This window comes from Phragmites australis, chromosome 9 (genome assembly GCF_958298935.1).
Source record: "Phragmites australis chromosome 9, lpPhrAust1.1, whole genome shotgun sequence".
Taxonomy (NCBI): Eukaryota; Viridiplantae; Streptophyta; class Magnoliopsida; order Poales; family Poaceae; genus Phragmites; species Phragmites australis.
In genome coordinates, this window is record NC_084929.1 from 34,692,756 (window position 1) to 34,713,018 (window position 20,263).

Sequence of the window (20,263 nt, forward strand, 5' to 3'; positions counted from 1 at the left end):
TACCTTGGAGCCAACCAACTAGTAGCAAGACTGGTTACACTGACCACAACCACCAAAGAAGGAAAAAAAGAGTGGCCAAAGCAGGGGAACTAAGAAGATTGAAGCTACACTAAAAAGCAGTCCACTGGATCTAGGAGCAATTAATGGTCTTCAAGTTGTGTATGATAGTTGTCAGTGAAAGATGGATGTATTTTGTCCATGAAAGATAGGTGCTTTACAGATGCAAAACATTGAAAGTATGATATTTCAATATTTTCTTTTGTTGCATGCACCAAAACTATTTCTAGGTGCTATAGTCAATGGATGCTAAGTTTAAGTGCTGTGATGTAGGTTGCACCCAAAATATGGCTGGATGCTTATTAAGTGCTCTATGATACTAACTACGAGAAAACTTTTATGAATGCTACTTCATTATTATAGTTAAAACAACTGTATTGTGTGCATAAATTTCTTGCAAACTCACTTCATTTAGATTTCAGAATGCATGCTCACTTCATTATTATAGCAATCAGAATGCAAACTAAAACACAGACACCGCACACACAAACAGCAAGCAAAGCCTTCAACACTACATCAATGTCCTTTGCAATTTGCACTAAAACTAAAACAAGTGCTTTCAGTTCATCTACACGCTGGTCCTCATGTGCTTTCAGTTCATACTTCACTTCATCTCCTAGCTACTGTCCATACCTTCTCCCTGACTTCTGCTCCTCACGAGTGACACGACGCTTCAAAAATTCCAAGGAGTCTTCCTCCCAATACCAAAAAGAGCATCCGGATCCATCTCTCTACAAAATTGAAAACCAAAAACCATCAAAATCCGTAGAAAATTAACAAACACCAAATCGAATTGAACAAACCTTGTGACTAGGGCAAGTGAAGAAGATGCACTCCTTATTCTCGGGTATTTGATTTGAGCTCCACCACTTGCCTCAATCAACATGTAGTGCACCAATCAGGGGATGTGTGGTCTTCTCCGACACCGAGCAGACGATCTAGAGCTCGAGGCCCTTTCCATGGCTCAGCTTGGTCTCGGGTCCAGAAAGGGATCCGATGAAAAAGGGAGGCCAATGTGAGGTACTGGAGGAGCTACACTGCAAACGTCTAATAGATAAAGGCGTTAAAATTCCCGTCAAAGCCACACAAACGACAGGGTGGCTTGCCACTGTTAGCGTGAGCTATTGTGGGCCGGCCACATGGGCCTTGGCGCCCAAGCCTGGCGGCTGAGCTGCCTCAGGGTTTTATGGTAGTTGATCATAGATTAGGCAAGGATCTCCGTTGATTGGGTGTATTCTATAAACCCTAGATGATCCTTGCCTATATAATGTACACCCCTGTACCTCTATCAATTAACCTACTATTTTCCCGAGCCATATTCGCTTTCATGGTATCAAGAGTCCGGGTTTCCCCTCGGATTCATCTTCCGCTGCCCTAGCACGCCGGCCTCTCGCCGCGCTGCGCCTGCGCGCCGGCTTCCTGCCGTACAGCGCCTCCCCACCTCTCCTCCCCTGCGCGTCGGCCTCCCTACCGTGCTGTGCTGATGGCCAGCTCCCAGCCGACCTCTCCCACCGCTGCCGCCGCAGCTACCGCCGCCGCCGCCGCCGCCGCCCTTCCGAAGGACCCCCTCGGCGCCGACAGCAGCAAGACCCCGGTCCAGGACGACGTGCTCGCCCTCCGGGCCACCCAAGAGGAGGCGAACGCCGCCGCGGCCGCCGCGCAGCGCCTCGCCAAGGAGCGGCAGGCCGAGCGCGACGCCGCCCTGGCGCGCGCCCTCCAGGCCGAGGAGGAGGCCGAGGCCACCGCCGCCCCTCCGGAGTCCTCCGGATCCGCCCTGGGTCCCCATGCCGCCCCGGCCGACCTCCATGCTGCCATGATCCTCCACGAAGCTGCCGCGCTTCTGAATCTGCATGCCCAGGTGGTCGCCGTCCACAACATCCGAAGTCTCATCCCCATCGTCCTCGACGTCGACTCCGGTAATTTTAATCGCTGGCGTGATCAGTTTATGCTGACCCTCGGCAAGTTCTCCCTGCAGGATCACGTCCGCCTCGCCTCACCGGCCCCTGCCTCCCCGGACTGGGCCTGGATGGACTGCGTGGTCAAGTCCTGGATTCTCGGCACCCTCACCGACGACCTCGCCGAAGTCATCTCCTCCCAGGGCTCCACCGCTAGGGATGCCTGGCTCGCCGTCGAGTCTCAGTTCCTCAGCAACCAGGAGGCGCGCGCCATCCAGCTTGAGACGAAGTTTCGCACCTTCGTCCAAGGCGATCTCTCCGTCACCGACTATTGCCGCCGATTCAAGAAGATGGCGGATGATCTTGGTGCCCTCGGCGAGATCATCACCGACCGCACCCTCGTCCTCAACGTGATCCACGGCCTCAACGAGCGCTTCGCCCACGTCGGGACGCTCCTTCGCCGCAGTCGGCCCTTCCCCTCCTTCCTGGAGGCGCGCGACGACCTCATCCTGGAGGAGCTCACCCTGGAGAACCGGCAAACCTCCCCTGCCGCTGCCCTCGCCGCCTCCACCACCAAGTCCTCGGCTAGCGCCCCTCCTCAGCAGTCCGGCGCCGGTTCTGGGGGCGCTAGCACCGGGAACGGTTCCAAGGCCGCCAACAGCCGTCGCAGCAAGCGCGGTGGCAGTGGCGGGGGCGGTGGCGGCGGCGGCGGCACTGGCAGGAGCGGCCAGCGTTCCACCACCAGCGCCCCACAACAGCAGCAGGCTGGCGGCGCCCAGCCTGCGCCCGACGCCAAGAGCGCCGCCCCTCCCGGTGCCACGTGGCCCACCTTCTACAACCCCTGGACGGGGACCATCCAGATGTGGCCTGGTCCCCGCCCTCCGCTGGCGCCCATCCCCCAGCCTCGTCCTCAGCAGCAGCAGGCCTTCGTCGCGCAGCAGCCGCCTGCTGCCGCACCTACTGCCGCTGAGGGGGTCGGCCAGTGGGCCGCACCAGGGTTCTACAACCCCATGACCGGCCTCCCCTCCTGGGATCAGCAGTCCCTAGCCTCTGCGTTCAGCACGGCATCGCTGAACCAGCCTTAGGCCAACGAGTGGTACTTCGACTCAGGTGCTACTTCTCACATGACCTCTACTTCCAGCACTCTTTCGCATGCCTGTTCCCCGCGGTATCCTACTCCTTCATCCATTGTTGTCGGTAATGGTTCTATGATTCCTGTCATTGCCATTGGCTCAGCTGAGTTGCCTCGCTCCTTGCTTCTTAATAATGTTCTTGTGTCTCCACAAATTATTAAGAACCTTATTTCTGTTCGCCAGTTTACTACCGATAACAACTGCTCTGTTGAGTTTGACCCCGCTGGTTGTTCTGTGAAGGATCTGCAGTCTCGGAACGAGATCGTCAGGTGCAATAGCTCCGGGCCGCTGTACCCCCTGCGTCTCCCTCCAGCACACTCCCTTGTCACCAAGGTCGCCTCCCCTCTGTGGCATCGGCGTCTCGGTCACCCCGGTCATGAGGCTTTGTCGAAGCTTGCGTCTAGTGTCTCCAGTCAGATAGAGGACTGTTCAGATTTATGTCATGCTTATCAGTTAGGGCGTCATGTTCGTTTGCCCTTTTATGCTTCAGCATCTCGTGCGTCTAGCAAGTTTGATCTCATTCATTGTGATCTGTGGACATCTCCCTTTGCCAGTGTCTCAGGTTATAAATATTATCTGGTCATACTTGATGATTGCACTCACTATTTGTGGACTTTTCCTCTGCGCCTTAAGTCTGACACTTTCAACACGCTCGCCAACTTCCTCGCCTACGCCTCCACCTAGTATGGCGCCTCCGTCAAGGCTGTCCAGTGCGACAACGGGAAAGAGTTCGACAACTCTGGCACCCGCACCTTCTTTCTCACCCGGGGCATCCATCTTCGCATGTCTTGCCCTTACACCTCGCCTCAAAACGGTAAAGCTGAACGCGTTATTCGCTCCATTAACAATGTTGTTTGCTCCCTACTATTTCAGCCCTCCATGCCTCCTTCCTACTGGATCGAGGCCCTCTCTACGGCGACCCTCTTACTTAACATTCTGCCTACTAAGACTCTTGGCTTCTCTACGCCGCACCTTGCCCTCTTTGGCACGCCGCCGGTCTACGATCACCTTCGAGTCTTTGGTTGCAAATGTTACCCCAACCTGTCTGCCACAGCTCCTCATAAACTCGCTCCTCGGTCCGCCTTGAGCGTTTTCCTTGGATATTCCGCTCATCACAAAGGATACCGCTGCCTTGACCTCTCTTCCAATAGAGTCATCATCTCGCGGCATGTCATCTTTGATGAAACTGCCTTTCCCTTTGCCGAGCGTGATGGTCCCCGCACTCCCGCGGACTTCGAGTTTCTTGATACTACTGACGCTGTGCCCGTTCCTATTGGACCGCCGCACAAAGTTTTGCCTGCAGGTATCTCCACCGGTGTCGCCGTTCCTCGCCCAACCTCCTCTGGAGACTCGACGGCCTCCGCTGGTGCCCCCAGCGCCCCCGCCAGCCCTCCTGTGGTTGAGCCTGGGGCGCCCCTGGCACCTCTTGCGTCGCCGACGTCCTCTACCGGCCCCTCGGCGCGCGCGGTCTACGTCCCGCCCGCGCTTCGCGCGCCAGGGTCCCCGACGCCCTCTTCCGCGCTCGGCGCGGCCTCCCCCGTACCCAGCTCGCCGGCTGGCCGGTCGTACATCCCGCCAGCGCTCCGCGCGGCCTGGATGTCTCCGACGACCGCCCGCGGCCCTTCGCCGGCGCCCTCGGCCCCGCGCAGCCCTCCCCCGGCGCCCTCGGCTCCGCGTGGCCTGCCGCCGGGCTTCCCGCCGCTGGCGGCGCCCGCACCCCCTCCGCATGCGGTGCCTGCCCAGTGGGTTGCCCCGGATCGCGCCATCACTCAAGTCTACACGCGCCGGGGCCGCCCGCCGACTGCCGTGTCGACCCCGCCTCCCACTGGGAGCCCTCCGTCGGCTGCCGGCTCCCCCCCGGAGTCGTCGTCGGCTGCTGCTGCCAGTCCGTCTTCCCCGCCGCTCCCTAAAGGTGCTGTTGCGGTCCCTCCAGTGACCAATCAGCACTCCATGGCGACGCGCGCCAAGAGCGGCTTCCGAGTTCCGTCTATCTTCCATGCCGCGCCACTGTCCCCCGTGCCCAAGACCTTCCGTAGTGCACTTGCCGACCCGAGTTGGCGTGCCGCTATGGAAGAAGAACATGCTGCTCTCCTGAAGAACCACACCTGGGATCTCGTGCCACGTCCCCCTCGGGCCAATGTGGTGACGGGAAAATGGATCTTCAAGCACAAGTTCAACGCCGATGGGTCTCTCGAGCGGTACAAGGCACGCTGGGTTCTTCGTGGATTCACCCAGCGTCCTGGTGTGGATTTCGCCGAAACTTTCAGTCCTGTGGTGAAGCCTGCGACTGTCCGCACAGTGCTCTCCCTGGCCCTCTCTCGTCGATGGCCTGTTCACTAGCTTGATGTGAAGAATGCGTTCCTCTACGGCACCTTGACCAAGACAGTCTACTGCATGCAGCCGTCTGGTTTCGAGGATCCCGCCCATCCAGGCTTTGTTTGTTGGCTCAACAAGTCTCTCTATGGGTTGAAGCAGGCTCCTCGTGCTTGGTACAGTCAGTTTGCCACACATTTGCTGTCTCTTGGATTTGCTGAAGCCAAGTCAAACACCTCGCTCTTTGTCTATCGGCGCAATTCAGAGACTGCCTATTTGCTGCTTTATGTTGATGACATCGTCCTCACAGCTTCCTCACCCGGTCTTCTTCGACGGATTATCTCAGCACTTCAGCAGGAGTTCTCCATGAAGGATCTCGGTGAGCTGCATCACTTTCTCGGTATGCATGTTCAGCGTTGCGGCGATGGCCTTCTCCTTTCTCAGAGGCAGTACATGATGGACATTCTTGATCGTGCTGGCATGGCGGAGTGCAAGCCGTGTTCTACGCCGGTTGATACAAATCCCAAGGTTCCTGCTCCTGATGGTGCGCCTGTGGCTAACGCATCGGATTTTCGCAGTCTTGCTGGTGCCTTACAGTATTTGATGTTCACTCGACCGGATTTGCATATGCTGTTCAGCAGGTCTGTCTTCACATGCACGATCCCCGTGAGCCCCATCTCGCGGCTCTCAAGCGAATTCTTTGCTATATTCGAGGCACTCTTCATTTGGGTCTTCTGCTGTGACCATCTACATCAACTGATCTCCTGGTCTATACTGATGCTGACTAGGCCGGTTGTCCGGATACGCGCAAGTCCACCTCGGGCTATGCTGTGTTCCTCGGTGATAATCTCATCTCTTGGTCCTCCAAGCGTCAAAACACCGTCTCGAGGTCAAGTGCTGAAGCTGAATATCGCGCAGTGACCAATGGAGTTGCCGAGGCCACCTGGTTGCGCCAGCTCCTCCAGGAGCTCCACGCCCCTCTTCGCCGTGCCACACTGGTGTATTGCGATAACATCAGTGCTGTCTACATGTCCTCCAATCCTGTTCAGCATCAGCGCACCAAGCACATTGAGATTGATCTTCACTTCGTCCGAGAGCGAGTTGCAGTTGGTGATCTCCGAGTCCTGCATGTGCCGACGTCATCTCAGTATGCGGACATCTTCACCAAGGGCCTTCCTTCTTCGGTGTTCACGGAGTTCAGGTCCAGTCTGAACGTGTGCAGTGGCTGACGATCAGACTGCGGGGGCGTGTTAGCGTGAGCTATTGTGGGCCGGCCACATGGGCCTTGGTGCCCAAGCCTGGCGGCTGAGCTGCCTCAGAGTTTTATGGTAGTTGATCATAGATTAGGCAAGGATCTCCGTTGATTGGGTGTATTCTATAAACCCTAGACGATCCTTGCCTATATAATGTACACCCCTGTACATCTATCAATTAACCTACTATTTTCCCGAGCCATATTCGCTTTCAGCCACCTAGGCAGGCGGGGGTGGCATAAGCTAGTTTGGACCTAGCTGACAACCCAGGCCAAGTTTATGGGCTTATTTCTGCAATTTAGGAGTTCGTGGACCAAGGTGACTATGCGGGACAAATTGAAGGATCGCAGATGAAATTTACTCATTTTTTTAAATGATCTTCAGTTTGGTTGCAAGGAGGAAATAAACAAGAGAGCGAGGAAACTTTGAACACGATTGAAAGCTCCTGATTTCGGAATCAATGTTGCTAACACATTACCGTATGCCTTTCACATGAGTTCCATGTCCAATCAGAAGAGTAAGAGTAAAACAGGAACATAGAAAAGGGACACATAAGCTCTCCATATTATTGATTGCATATTTGCATTCCTCTGGGGTACACTTCCAAATGGACCCCAATTTGATACACTTCAATGAAAACAAATTGCAAAGAATACACGTAAAACTGTGAAACTATTCAATCTAGTATACAACAACGCATCCTCCTAAACCCAACACCAAAAGGTGCTTAAGATGTACACGAACGAATATTTTCAGTGTCGCTGTATGGTTACAAAATTTCCACATTAGTAGCATTTAAATTTCTAAGAAACATGTTCGAGTCTCAGACCTGCTGTCTGGGACTTGCAGATGCACTGGACAAGAATTGGATGGCATGACAAAGCCGTACCAGCACTATACACGAGCGCCCAATGCCTGGAGCTGGTAAACGGAAAAACCCATGGTTCAGCGCAACAGCAGCTTATCAGGTCTCTGAAATGAAAAGCAGAGTTTCAGTGGATAAGCTTCAAACCTGGCTAACGAGAAGATCCACTTGCTCCCTGTACATCTCTTTTAGGTCAACGATATCATTTCTTAGCTCCTCCAACTGAAAAACAGCATGAAAATTCAAGTAAACGTGGAATAAAAGATACTTTAAAGAACTATGCACTTCTTATTTTTAAAACTGAACTGCAAACGAGTGTCTGAATTCCGGACTGCACGCAGCTACTGCTATTGTTCACAACTCTAGCTAACAAATAAATATTAACGGAAATATGAACTACCAGCTTATCACTATGGCACAGTGCAAACATGTCCAAAAAATGTATTGCTGACACTAACTCTTGCTTGAATATAACCCGTTATGACACTAATAAGGTCCTGTTGCACCAGCTTATAAAAACAATCCAGTTATTGTTAAGCTTAAGCATAAGTGCATCTTCAAATAAAGACTAACAGCTCGATGGATACAAAGTTCATAAGCCTGAGTTTACTTGAACAACTTTTTGGCCTCATGTTAGAAGGTAGGCAGAATGTGCCAAGAAAAAAATGTAATAAGAAATCTGTTGTTTGGGCAATTCCACTTCCACCCACTTAAAGTCATTACAACCAACTTGGTGCAGGAATGGTGAAGTTGACTACAGATACAGATTATTCCAGTATATGAAGCTCACCATTATGATTTGTGGAAAATGTTTAGTAATAGTGAAGTTGACTACAGATACAGATTATTCCAGTATTGAAGCTCACCATTATGATTCGTGGAAAATGTCTTCTCTTTTCCATACAATTAAAAACAACATATAGTTACATCTTTTGTACATGTATTATTGCAGTACTTATGATGAAGCCATTAACACAATCAAGTACTGGTAACTAGCTTAGCATGGGAGCAATACCTCTTCATCACGTTCCCCCATAAGTTCTAGAGCTTGAAAGTGCCTTTGTTTCAGAGCTTCCAGTTCGGCCCTTAAGCCAGGCAGAGCAGCTGCTTCAGTCCGTAACTTCTCACACTGCACAGAAATTCAGTTCAGTTTGCACATGTATAGATAAAGAAGTAAAACTCTGGTTGGATTGTCGGGATTTACTTGTTCTGTCATTTTCACCAACTCCTCTGCCAGTGAATTCCGAATAGATTCCAATGAGTCCTGAAACACAGCACCAACATTATTTCAGAGACAAGAGCATGTGCATCATTATCATGCCCAACGTTTAGCAAAGCTAGGTAAATCAACAAACACACACTCCCATTGACCAGAGATCATGTCAGCACCGAAACAGAGTAGCCCAGATCAGAATTATAAAAAAACCAAATCATGATTTTTTTTTAGAACGAACACTGTCTAAAACAATATTATAACAACCAATATGAAAGAAAAATAGATCTGTCAAGGTTACCAGCATATATGACTTCACATGTTGTAGGAACATTTCTTTGTCAGAACATAATTCCAGAATCACCCAAAGCAATTATTACTTGCACTTCTAGAGAAAAGTGTGAGAGTATGAGTGCATAATGCACGAGTCTGAAGTTACTAAGGGTTTTCAAACCAGTACAGGATGGCACATCGCTTGGCAGCAGATATTATTTCCTGGCAATAACTTTTGGCTACTACATTCTAGATGTTGTCGGATAGAAATCATGTAGCCAGGAACACACTGAGAAACAGCCAAAACATACCACTTTTTGGCACAAATATAGTTGGGCAAATGGCAGCAGACAGTTTGAAAGTTCTACCATTTTTCAAAGAGCAGTGTGAAAAAATATGTTTGGGGACAAGACAAGAATAAACTCAGTTGAAGACAGTGAAAATCATCCATAGCTTTTGGTTCCAACTGGTATACTCGCTGACAGCCCCAGCACAAATAATCAGCAGCTGTCAGTTTCTAAAACTCTATTATAATTATTTACCAGCAGGAGAAAGGTGCAAAATTTCATGGGTTACTAATTGAAGAACTAAACAGTTTGAGAAATAACAGAAGGACCCATATACATACCAAGCGTGATATGTAAGAAGCCAGCTCTCCATCCTTTTGACGAAGTGCTGATTCAAAAGCACTTGGAGTCATGGACCTCAGATAATATGACATATTACTTTCTGAGGACATTCTCCTCTCTAATGAAGTATTGTCCGATAAATCCAACGATGCTTGAAGAAAATGGCTTTCTTCCAGACTATTTATACTCCCAGCACTAGAGAGCTTTCTGAGAGGGGCATTTCCTTCAAAGAGCAGATAGGAATCCGAAAGAGAGACAGGTAAGACAAGAAAGAAAGATAAAGAAGTTGGGTTTAATTCACATAAATTAGTTGGGATAATTAAAGAGCATACTTGTTTGATCTGGAAGCGGAACTTTAGGTGCTTCATGGGAAGATGTTTTCTCAAGTTCTGCCCTGGCAGCCTTTTCCCTTTCAAGGTCCTGAAAGCGCAATTTATGAAAGAAATTATTAGTCATTCTATTCAAGTTGGTCGTGTACAAACCAGACAATTAGTAGTTCATAATGATGAACTGATCTGATCAAATATTGTTTTTTCATAGCAAGCATATGATTAATATGACTTAACAAAATCTGTTCATGTCGAAGAAGGAACCAATAATCATAAAAAACAAGCAATAGCAGAGCATCCAAACTTCAAAGTTTGTGTTATATGACTGGTTAATCAAACAATTTACTAGGTTAAAGATTCAACTACCTTCTCAAGCAGCTCCCTGTGTTCTGCTGCTTCTTGCAGCTCCTTTTTGTGTTTAGCCCTAAGCTCCTTTATTTCTTCTTCAAGATGTTTGGCCCGCCCTTCTTGTATTACCGCCTCCTCTTTAATTGCTAGGTACTCCTGTCTACTTTCAGATGCTCTCTGTCTCTCCTTTTCAAGGGATCGGCTCAACTGTGTCTGCTCTGTTCTCAGAATCGTAATCTGCAATATGACCCAATATTTATGCCAAATGAATTACTTCTCTGGCTTAAAGGTCTGAAACTGAGGTCTTAAAGACCTTATAGTAAAATAATTTTTGTTTTGCTGTAAATTGATGCACAAACCTGGGTCTCCAGAACTGTTATCCGAGATAAACTTTGTGACAATCGCTCATTTACAGACCGCTCCTTTTCTTCTGCGGCAGCAGCTTTAGCTTCTGCTTCCTGCATATTTGAGTAGATTGATAGATTAAACTATATAGTTGAAATATTTCTTCCTTTATTTATGCATGGTGCATTAAGGCAAGACATCACCCTCATTAGTTTTCATCATTGCCTTTATGAATCTACTGTTAAACACACAAAATCGGAGCAAAATATACCTGAAGGCGAGAGTTTAAGGTTCTCTCGACACCAGCCCAAGCGTCTTCCCTTCGAGCAGCTGTCTCCTGTTAATATTAACACACAATTGATTAACAGGCTCACAAAAGCAAAAGGAAATCAATTCCCAAAATGCAGAAGTGCTATACCTACACATGTACCAAATAAAATAACTGAAGAAAGGTGAAATAATTAAAGAACAAGAGAAGGCAAAGACAGGCACCAATACCTGCATGGCTTCAATTTGCCTTAGGAGTGGTCTGGTAGACTCCGGAACTTGTGTGACCAGTTCATTATAGCGAAGTTCACTGGACTGAAATATTAAATAATGAAAGTAAGAATTGATCGATAACTATTTTACCGCACACTTCGAGCTAACCAAGGAGAGCCTTGCTTACTTGATACCGCTTTTGAAGATCATCATAATCCCTTTTTAGCCTTTCTTCCCTGAAAGAAGCCTGAAACAGCCCAAAAGAAACATTTACAGTCAGTGGAAACGACATTGAACAGCTACAAAATAATAGTCATATCCATAAGGCATAGATTACAGCTAGGTCAGCACAGATCTACTGGTTACTTCTACTAAAGATACAGAAAGTTACATAAACAGGTGTGGTATATGTTCATAATTTACCTCCTGTTCTTGCCTAGTGAGAGCATGCCTCAACTCCTCGATTGTCTTAATCAACATATTTTCTTTTTCACCAGCTTCTCTTAAACGGCTCTCCAGTTCAACTTTGGCTTCGCTGTTGACTCTTGCTTCAGCTAATGCCTCAGCCTCTTTAGCTGCATTAAGAGCATTGGTGTAGAACTCCTTCTGAGCTGCAAGTTCGGTCTGATTTCTTTCTATTGTTTCTTGAAGCAAATTCTCAGTTGCTGCCTTATCTCTCTTAATACTCTCAACCTTAGTCTCCTCAACCTGTTTAGTCAAAAATTGCTAAGTACATGACAAAATATGAAGGCTGTCTGACAGCAACTAAAATTGATAAACGGGACACAACACTTTGTTCAGGATGCTGAAGAAACTTTGTTCCATTTATCCAACAGATAAAAAGGAAAAAGGCATGTTTAACTGTAACTAAATCATGAAACTGTAAACAGCTATACTGGTCAGCTTGTTTGATTGTAACTAAATCATGAAACACGGGTGATGCGAACTACTTTTAAACGGAACCCTACAGTATAGTGTAGATTATATAAACAGAAGTAATACACAAAGAGGGTAAATTTGATTCTGTATTATGAAATCCAGCAAAGACAGGTACCTTTCATTATGTACAAGAAGTTGAGCAAAAATTAGTTATTTTGCATCACTAACACAGATAAGAATCAAACTCGGTTCGGGTAATTTTAATAAATATACAAAGTTGATATTCTTTTTACCTGGATCTTTGAGTTCAGTCGTTGTTTTTCTTCTTCAAGCTCACGAATCTAGCTTCAACAGAAGAATGAAAAAGGCAACAGCAAACTTGATCAAACTGAGAAAAGCATTTATTATATGAGCATAGCATAGAGTTTTGTTCCATGCCTGTGCCCTCAGTTTTCGTATAGTAGCTTCTTGAGCAGCTTGTTTTTTTGATAGTTCTTCACCTGTTTCATAGGTAAAAACAAGATGTTGAGGCCAATAGATGGCCCAAAACCAACTGAAAATAGTGGGGGAAATAATTATAAGTGGTCTACTGTGCATCTGGACTAAAGCAACATAGGAAGGAATATCAATACAATATGGTGGTACTAATGCTTGAAATGGTCATTAAAATTTTAACAAGAGAAACAGTGATTTGTGCATTCTTGACGTTACACCAGGACAGGCCTAAAATGATGTGAATCTAACATTTGTTGACCATAAACATAATAGAAAAGGCATAAACATTGGTTCCGTGTACCTTCAGCCATGACCTGACTGATAATCTCATCCTTTTCTTTCAAAAGGGCAGCTGCATCACTTTTTTTATTCTGCTCTCTCCTTAATGTATCGCGTTCTTTGGTTAGTGCATACACCTACACAGATAAAGGCATGCAAATTACAAACATTATGCCCTAAGTCTAATATTATGTATAGATGAACTAGGGCACAAAGGAAAAATTGTATAGGTTGAACCAGGAAACAGCAAAAAGAAGAATACTCTAGAAACTTATGGCGTTCTTGCAATGGCATTTTAATGATCAACAACAATGCAGCCTACTTTGATTTCTCCTTTTACTATTAAACATTGTATCAACCAAACCAATTCAGAATAACTGTGTGAACAGTAAAAAGTTTTCAACAGTATCAACCAGAAAATACAAGAGGGACCGCATCTAGTTGACATTTTATGGGGACTATACCAAAAAATATTGTGCCTCACCTTCCTTTCAAGAGTTGCTACCCTTTGGTGATATTCATCCTTAAGTGCGTCCATTTCTGCTTCAGATGACTTACTCTGTACCATATCAAAAACCAATCAATCCCAAATTCATGAAAGTCTAAGTGCACTGGTGATTAACTCAGATAATAGTTTTATAATATTTGTCTTGTTCACTTTTCACATAGTTTATCTAAAAACACCCGTATTTTCTAATTTGAAGATGTTATAAACAACTGTTTCTGCCTTTCTGGAAGGCAAAAGATGAAAAATCTGCTCGCAAAAAATACCTTGAGATCATCAATTGTTGATTTCAATTGCTCATTCTCATTCATCAATCTCGCAATTTCATCAGCTTTGGACTGCAGGAAGGATCCAGTATTGTTACGCACACAATGAATAGTAAAGAGACGGGTATGTTGCAACTAAATGACTGAAGATACGACCCTGAAGCATTGATGCTATGCAATGTTTTGACAAAGTAGTAATGTCCATGTGATGATTGAGAAGGACACCTTTGCAGTATATATTGTTGAACATGATTTGTATAACTTCACTAAAATGTTTACCTTCTCCACAAAAACAAGTATGAACACAAATTAAAGAAGTCTCCTTCCAAGTAGGAAATCATCTGAGCGTAACTTTACTATCGTATAACTCCACAAGCATAAACTAAATTGTTACAGCAGAGACTCAGGCATGTGGAAATGATACCTGGGATTGTCTTGCAGCACCTTGCAATGCAGCTTCCATCATCTTGATTTCACGTCTTAATTTCTCAAGCTCAACAACAGAACCAACAGATTCCAAAGTCGGAGAGCTTGTACTTCTAATAGATTCCTGCATCTTTTCTTCTTTTCTCAAACTATTTGCAGGAGAACCTACTTCTACTGGTCCACCAGGCATATCTGCAGAAGTAACCACCAACTCATTTTGCGAATTTGAATCATGCTCTGAAATTATGGACTTTGATCTAAGGTCTTCAAGCTGTTCCCTTGCATCCTCCTCCTGTCCAACGACAGATGCTACCCCTGCCTCTGTCTGGTTGCTTTCATCTTCATTTTCAGCAGTATTAGTATTGTCATCATGTACTGTGACTTCTAGATAAGTTAATTTGTCAACTGTGTCACTGCTCTCCTGTGGGGTACTTCTTACCTTTTGGACATCAAATTCTTGAACAATCTTGCCCTCAGCTTCATCTACATCATCTGAGTTACCTAGCATGGAATCTGCTGGTTGTGACTGAGAGGAGTTCCCATCAGCTGTATCTTCCTTTCCAGTATGAATAGATTCTGCTGTTTCCATGTCACTTGATTGATCTAACTTGGTAGGTGAAGAAGATGCTCCAACATCAGGTGTGTCTCTGCCAGACTCTCCAAGCTGACTTGGTAAAGCTTCATCATTAGGACCCAAATGTTTGCTATCTTGGTAATCCTGGTTTTCCTTCCTGATTGAACTGGTCTCAATGGAGCCACTATGATTTTCTTCTGCAGTTGAAGGATGTGTTGGCGATTGTGATGGTTCTGATACCTCAGAAGCATCCCCCTTAGGAGTAGGTGACTCAATGGAGCCATCAAGCTTTTCTTCTGCTGCTGAAGGATGCGTTGGAGTGTGTGGTGTCATGGGTTGCTCAGAAACATCCGCCCCAGAAACAGCTGACTCAGTGGAGTTTCTATGAGTTTCTTCTAATTTTGAAGGCTGCTTTGGAGATTGTGCTGTTTCTGATCCTTCAGAAGCATCTACCTCAGATGTATGTTTCTTAGTGGGGGTGCCACGATTTTCTTCTGCTGCTGATGAATGCTTCGGAGATTGTGGCTTTTCTGATGCTTCAGTGCCATCCTCCTCGCCATTATGTCCCATGAAAGCCATGACAGGATTGAAGAATCCTATTCTATCCGAGTTAGATGTCCTTGATCCCGATGCTGCATTACCAAATAAACATTTATTTCAACATGTCGATAACCATGTAAACAAACACAATGCTAAGCTCCCACATAAAGCTCTTATAACCTGTAGGTACAGAAAGGGGCATAATAAGTCATTGCTTTTGGATACACCTAAAGCAATCAGTCATACAGAATTCATCGACTCCGGCAGTGCAAAAACTGTTATCACTCCAGCACTGGTAAGAGGTACACATAAGATTTGATTATATGCCTAAACCAATCAATCGTACAGAATTCAGCAAATTGATAGGCATAAATTTGGACTATAAGTGGAAATGGAACCGGTTATAAGCAGATTGTTGCCAAAACCAAGTGATAAGCAGAATTCAAACTCACTTCCTGCGACCAAATGCTGGAACCAAATAAGCCACTCTCTACAACTACGGAATACACTAATATCAATTGAACATAAGCATTACCACCACTGGCAGCTCCATCACATTTTCATCTCAACACTTGTACACAACCAAGCATGCACCAATGCAACCCGATCGCATTACAGAGAAGAAGAATGGCGGAACGGAGAGTTGCAGCATCAGTGATGCGGTATGGTACCTTCTTCATCGTCGCGCTTCTCCTCGAGGCCGAGCGCGCTGTCGAAGTTCTTCTCGATGTTCTTCACGCTCTCGCTGATTTTGTTGACGGCGCCGGCGATGTCCTGCAGCCCGCCCAGCGACACCTTCCCCGACCACCACGCCATCACCGTCCCCGCCTCCTGCTCCGATCACAACCGGCCCACTGCCTCCACTTCCGCCCTAGATCTCGCGCATAGATCTGATCTGCACCGCCGACCCACCTCCCCCACCCAGGCGCGCGCGAGCGTGATCTGGCCCCGCGGCCTCGCCCCGCCAACCAAATCGGTTGAACCCGCGAACCGCGAGAGCGAGGGGAGGAGGCGCGGGAGTGGGAGCCGAACCGACGCCGCCGTTGACGGTAGGCGCGGGAGTGGACGAAGCTCTTCGTCTCCCGGCGCGCGATGGCGGGGTGGGAGATGTAGCTGCGGGATGGAGGTTGGGATTGGGTTGGGTCGGGGAGCACGACGGCGAGGGGGCGGAGAGTTCGCTAGTGCGTTCGGCCGTTGGCGTGGGGGCGCCGCGTCGGCGTCGGTGATCGCCCGCCGGTGCGGTGTGATCTGAGCCGACCGCGCGCCCCGCTCGGCTCGGTGCAGCGAGACGAGTGGATCGGTGGATCTCAGCCTGAACTGAACCGATCTCTCTGGCGTCGTGCGTGCGCCGTTCAGCATGCGAGATATAAAATCTCACCCTAAACGGGCGAGATTTATAAAAATGGCCCTTCTAAGGGCCTAAGAGAGCACGATCAATATCATTGTCCAAACTATAGAGAGAGCGAGGAAAGTCCATCTGACCTGTCACTGTGGGCCACCAAAGTTAAGGAATGGATTGTCCGTTACGAGGACGAGATTTATAAAAATCTTTTTCAATGGAATTTAGAGTCGTGTTTTTAGTGGTAGAAAATAAACCGTCCGCTAAGAATGCGATATTTAAAAAAATATAGAGATATTATGAAAATACAGGCACGACAAATACGAATAATCTAGTGAAATATAAGCATTCTGAATGGCTTGAAATCAACATGACATGATTAATCCGATGAAATTTTTATAGTGGGATCACATGCTATCCAATATTTTTTACCCTCTAGGTGAGCGAGAAATATTTCTTTCTCACTCAAAGGACGAGAAGAATCTCTACACAGACACGTGACTTGCTACATCATTTCAAACCCGTTTAACGAGCGATTTTGAAATCTTGCCCGTTGAAAAGACGAGATTTATAATCGCCCACGGAACGAGCAAGAAGGGTTTATTTTTATATATTTTTGAAACGGGCATATATTTCCGCTAAATTATAAAGTAAAAAATAAAAAAAACGCGTGGACTGTTTCATGTCAGATTCAACCCAATAGAGGATCGGCAGCCTGTTCGATCACGCTCAACCTAATGGGCTAGTGAGGTGCTGACTGCTGAGGACCTAGGCTAGTAGTGGCAGCACATGTGTTGGGCCTTCCGTTCGGTCTAAAGCCATGTTTGGTTTCTGGTCCAAAGTGGGCCAAGCCAAAATTCTATCATGTTCAAAATCAGAGCATGGTCAAATTTTGGTCTCGAACATGGCATTCGAATGATGTTTCCTGTTTCCTTACGCAGCGGCTAGGGTTTTAACTCCTCTGGCGATCTTCTTGTTGTGAGTGTTCTTGTGGTTTTTGGTCTAATATGATCTCACTCCTGAGTGCTTATCTACGTGCTCGAGCGGATTGCGGGCTCAGCTGGTCTGTTAAGATAGGTGATAAGGCAGAGGATGCAAGATCGAAGGGAGAGAGTTCTAGCCCTAGCCAGGACGAGGCGATTGCAGAGCTCTTAAACACTATGGATATGTAGGATGATGAGTTAGATGAGTTCATATGGGAGGAGGAGGCGGTGGATGTGGAAGTAAACACGAAGTGGTTAGCATTGGTTAGGGTGCTGATAAAGAAGGAGATCAATCAGGGGGCTTTTTTTGGCGATATGCGAGTGGCATGGACTCTTGCACGGGATATATATTTTTGTGTACTAGAGATAATCAATTTATGGTGCAGTTCCATTGTCTGGCGGATTGGGAGAAGGCGATGTATGGTGGTCCATGGATTTTTTGGGGCTATGGAGTTCTCATGGCGCCTTACGATGGTTTCACAAAGTCGTCGGTGATGAAGATGGATAGGCTCGAGGTATGGCCACGCATCTATGACCTGTCGGATGGTGTCCTCTTCGAGCCAATGATAAAAAAATCTAGCAAAGAGAATTAGAGAGGTGAAGACATTGCAATTGCTATAGCCAAATGCAGATGCTGGGAATTATATCAGGGTCCAGGTGACCCTGGACATGAACAAGCCACTAACTCATTGTGTGATAATCACGAAGGACAGGGAGCAGATGAGGTATGTGGTGAAGTATGAAAAGGTGCCGAAGTTCTGTGGTGTGTGTGGTCTGATGGGCCATGTGCTGAAGGAGTGTGGAACAGGTGAACACCCTGTAGAGAAGATTAAATGGGGGAAGTGGATGGTAGTGTCTTGTGGGCACCGACGTGGAAGGGGGAGTGTTAGGGGGGAGAAGAGGAGGTTGAGGTGAAGGTTTTGGGCGCGGGTGCAGTCGCACATATAACCAGGGCTGGATGGAGGAGTACGAAGGGGAGGATGATATAATGGAGTCGGAGATGACGCCGGAGTATGCAAATATGGGGAATGAGGTGGATAGATCAGGAAAGAATAGGCTTTTCAAGGACATGGGAGCTGATGGGCGAGCTAAGAGTCAACTCTTTCTTACTCAAAACAAAGTGTTTGACATAGTAGGACAGTTCAAATGCAGTCCAAGAATGGAAGGCTTAGGTTGTGGTTCATCTACACTATCAAAGCAACTTGAGAAGAAAAAGTGAGCAGAAGATGATGAAGAAACCAATGAGAAGCTACTGGCGGGCTCTACGGAGGAGCACCACCAAGCACAATGAGTACCTTATGTTGGAACTGTCACGGGATTAGTGATCTCATGACAGTCAAAGAGCTTCACGATCTTGCGAAGGAAAGTGCACTGTTGGTGCTTTGTCAGGTTGAAACTCAGATTGCGAAGTACCGAGTGGAGGGGTTGACGGGAACCCTAGGGTTCAATCATGCTTTTGGAGTGGATAGTAGTGGACGGAGTGGTGGACTGTGCATTTATTGGAAGAACCCTTTGACAATAAATGTGCGGAACTACTCATAGTATCATATTGATACGAAAGTTAGGGATGTGGGGAAGGAACCTTGGAGGTTGACATGTTGGTATGGAGAAGCGGATAGAAGTCTAAGGTACAAAACTTGGGAGATGATGGCTTTCCTGAAGGCTGATTCATCCTTGCCTTGGTTATGTTTAGGTGATTTCAATGAGGTACTCAGGAGAGAAGAACACATAGGCTCGAATGAGAGAGATTGGGAACATACTGAAGCTTTTAGAGATGTGATGGACAAGTGCGAGCTCTATGATCTGGGCTACAAAGGTCTTGAATGGACCTTTGAGAAGAAAGTAGTTGGCGGCCAGTATTGTCGAGTCGGATTGGATCAGGCACTTGCCACGGGGGATTGGTGTGCATTATTCCCGCATGACACCGTTCAGTATTTGCTAGTAGCTAAGTCGGATCACTCCCCGATATTGCTATTGAATAATATGGAGGCAGCTAATCAGCGCATAGCAGTGGATAAAGTGTTCTGGTATGAAGTGGCGTGGGAGCAGCACGAGGGATTCTGCTCTACGTTGGAACGTGCATGGGGCGTGGTGACATGTCAATCAGCCAGAGAGTTGTGCGAAAATATGCGGACAATGGCAGGACCCATAGCTGCATAGGGGAAGGAGTCTTTCGGTAATGTGCGTGTTGAACTGCGGGAGCTACGTAAGGCTGCTTGAGCTGCGAGCCAATTCGGCCCGTGTCGGCCCATCATACGAGGAAAAGAAGGTGGAGTAGCAGATTGCCAAACTGAACTTCCATAAAGAAATTTTGTGGCAACAGAGATCGCGCGTACAGTGGATGGCAGAAGGTGATAGCAACACTAGGTTTTTCCATCAAAAAGCAAGCATGAGAAGGTAGAAAAACCGAATAAGTAAACTAATCCTACAAGATGGAACTAATTGTGAGGATGTGCAAGTTCTAGAAGGTGCGGCCACTGCATTTTATGAGCAGCTGTATCATTCGAAGGATACTATTGGGGTTAAGGAGGTACTATCACATGTGCCTTTGAAGGTTACAGGTGAAATGAATGGCTTGCTTACTGCACCGTACAATGAAGCTGAGATTAAAAATGTGTTATTTCAAATGTTCCCAATAAAAGCTCTGGGACCAGATGGCTTTCCGGGGCACTTCTTTCAGAAACATTGGGATATTTGTAGTAGTGAGGTGACATCCATAGTGCTGAGATTGCTCAATGGAGAGGACTCTTTGGAGGAGGTCAACAAGACATTCATTGTTTTAATTCCCAAGGTATCAAACCCAAACTCTCTTGCTCAGTATCGTCCGATTAGTTTGTGCAATGT

At 47.0% G+C, this 20,263-nt stretch overlaps 2 protein-coding genes across 2 annotated transcripts; one reads left to right on the top strand and one right to left on the bottom strand.

Moving 5' to 3' along the window:
* Window positions 1-1,540: 1,540 nt before the first annotated feature.
* LOC133928190 (uncharacterized) lies at window positions 1,541-3,037 on the top strand. Its single transcript, XM_062374426.1, has one exon. The coding sequence runs from the start codon at window positions 1,541-1,543 to the stop codon at window positions 3,035-3,037; it is 1,497 nt and encodes a 498-aa protein (XP_062230410.1).
* Window positions 3,038-7,182: 4,145 nt separating this feature from the next.
* On the bottom strand, window positions 7,183-16,450 carry LOC133929400 (golgin candidate 5-like). The gene is made up of 19 exons (XM_062376137.1): window positions 15,769-16,450; window positions 13,982-15,189; window positions 13,558-13,629; window positions 13,271-13,345; window positions 12,809-12,923; window positions 12,451-12,512; window positions 12,306-12,353; window positions 11,557-11,841; window positions 11,321-11,380; window positions 11,152-11,235; window positions 10,925-10,990; window positions 10,668-10,766; window positions 10,327-10,545; window positions 9,964-10,051; window positions 9,631-9,854; window positions 8,721-8,780; window positions 8,532-8,645; window positions 7,664-7,738; window positions 7,183-7,572 (listed from the first exon to the last, which is right to left on the bottom strand). The coding sequence occupies exons 1-19, from the start codon at window positions 15,911-15,913 to the stop codon at window positions 7,546-7,548; spliced, it is 3,126 nt and encodes a 1,041-aa protein (XP_062232121.1). The 5' UTR covers window positions 15,914-16,450; the 3' UTR covers window positions 7,183-7,545.
* Window positions 16,451-20,263: the final 3,813 nt, after the last annotated feature.

Bases quoted from the DNA above. Each gene is read 5' to 3' on its own strand.
- LOC133928190 (XM_062374426.1), top strand. From the start codon at position 1,541: ATGGCCAGCTCCCAGCCGACCTCTCCCACCGCTGCCGCCGCAGCTACC.
- LOC133929400 (XM_062376137.1), bottom strand. From the start codon at position 15,913: ATGGCGTGGTGGTCGGGGAAGGTGTCGCTGGGCGGGCTGCAGGACATC. The intron at 13,346-13,557 runs GTATTTTTTGCG...GATATGGTACAG, and splicing joins CAACAATTGATGATCTCAAG to AGTAAGTCATCTGAAGCAGA. The intron at 12,924-13,270 runs GTGAGGCACAAT...TTATCTGTGTAG, and splicing joins TAGCAACTCTTGAAAGGAAG to GTGTATGCACTAACCAAAGA.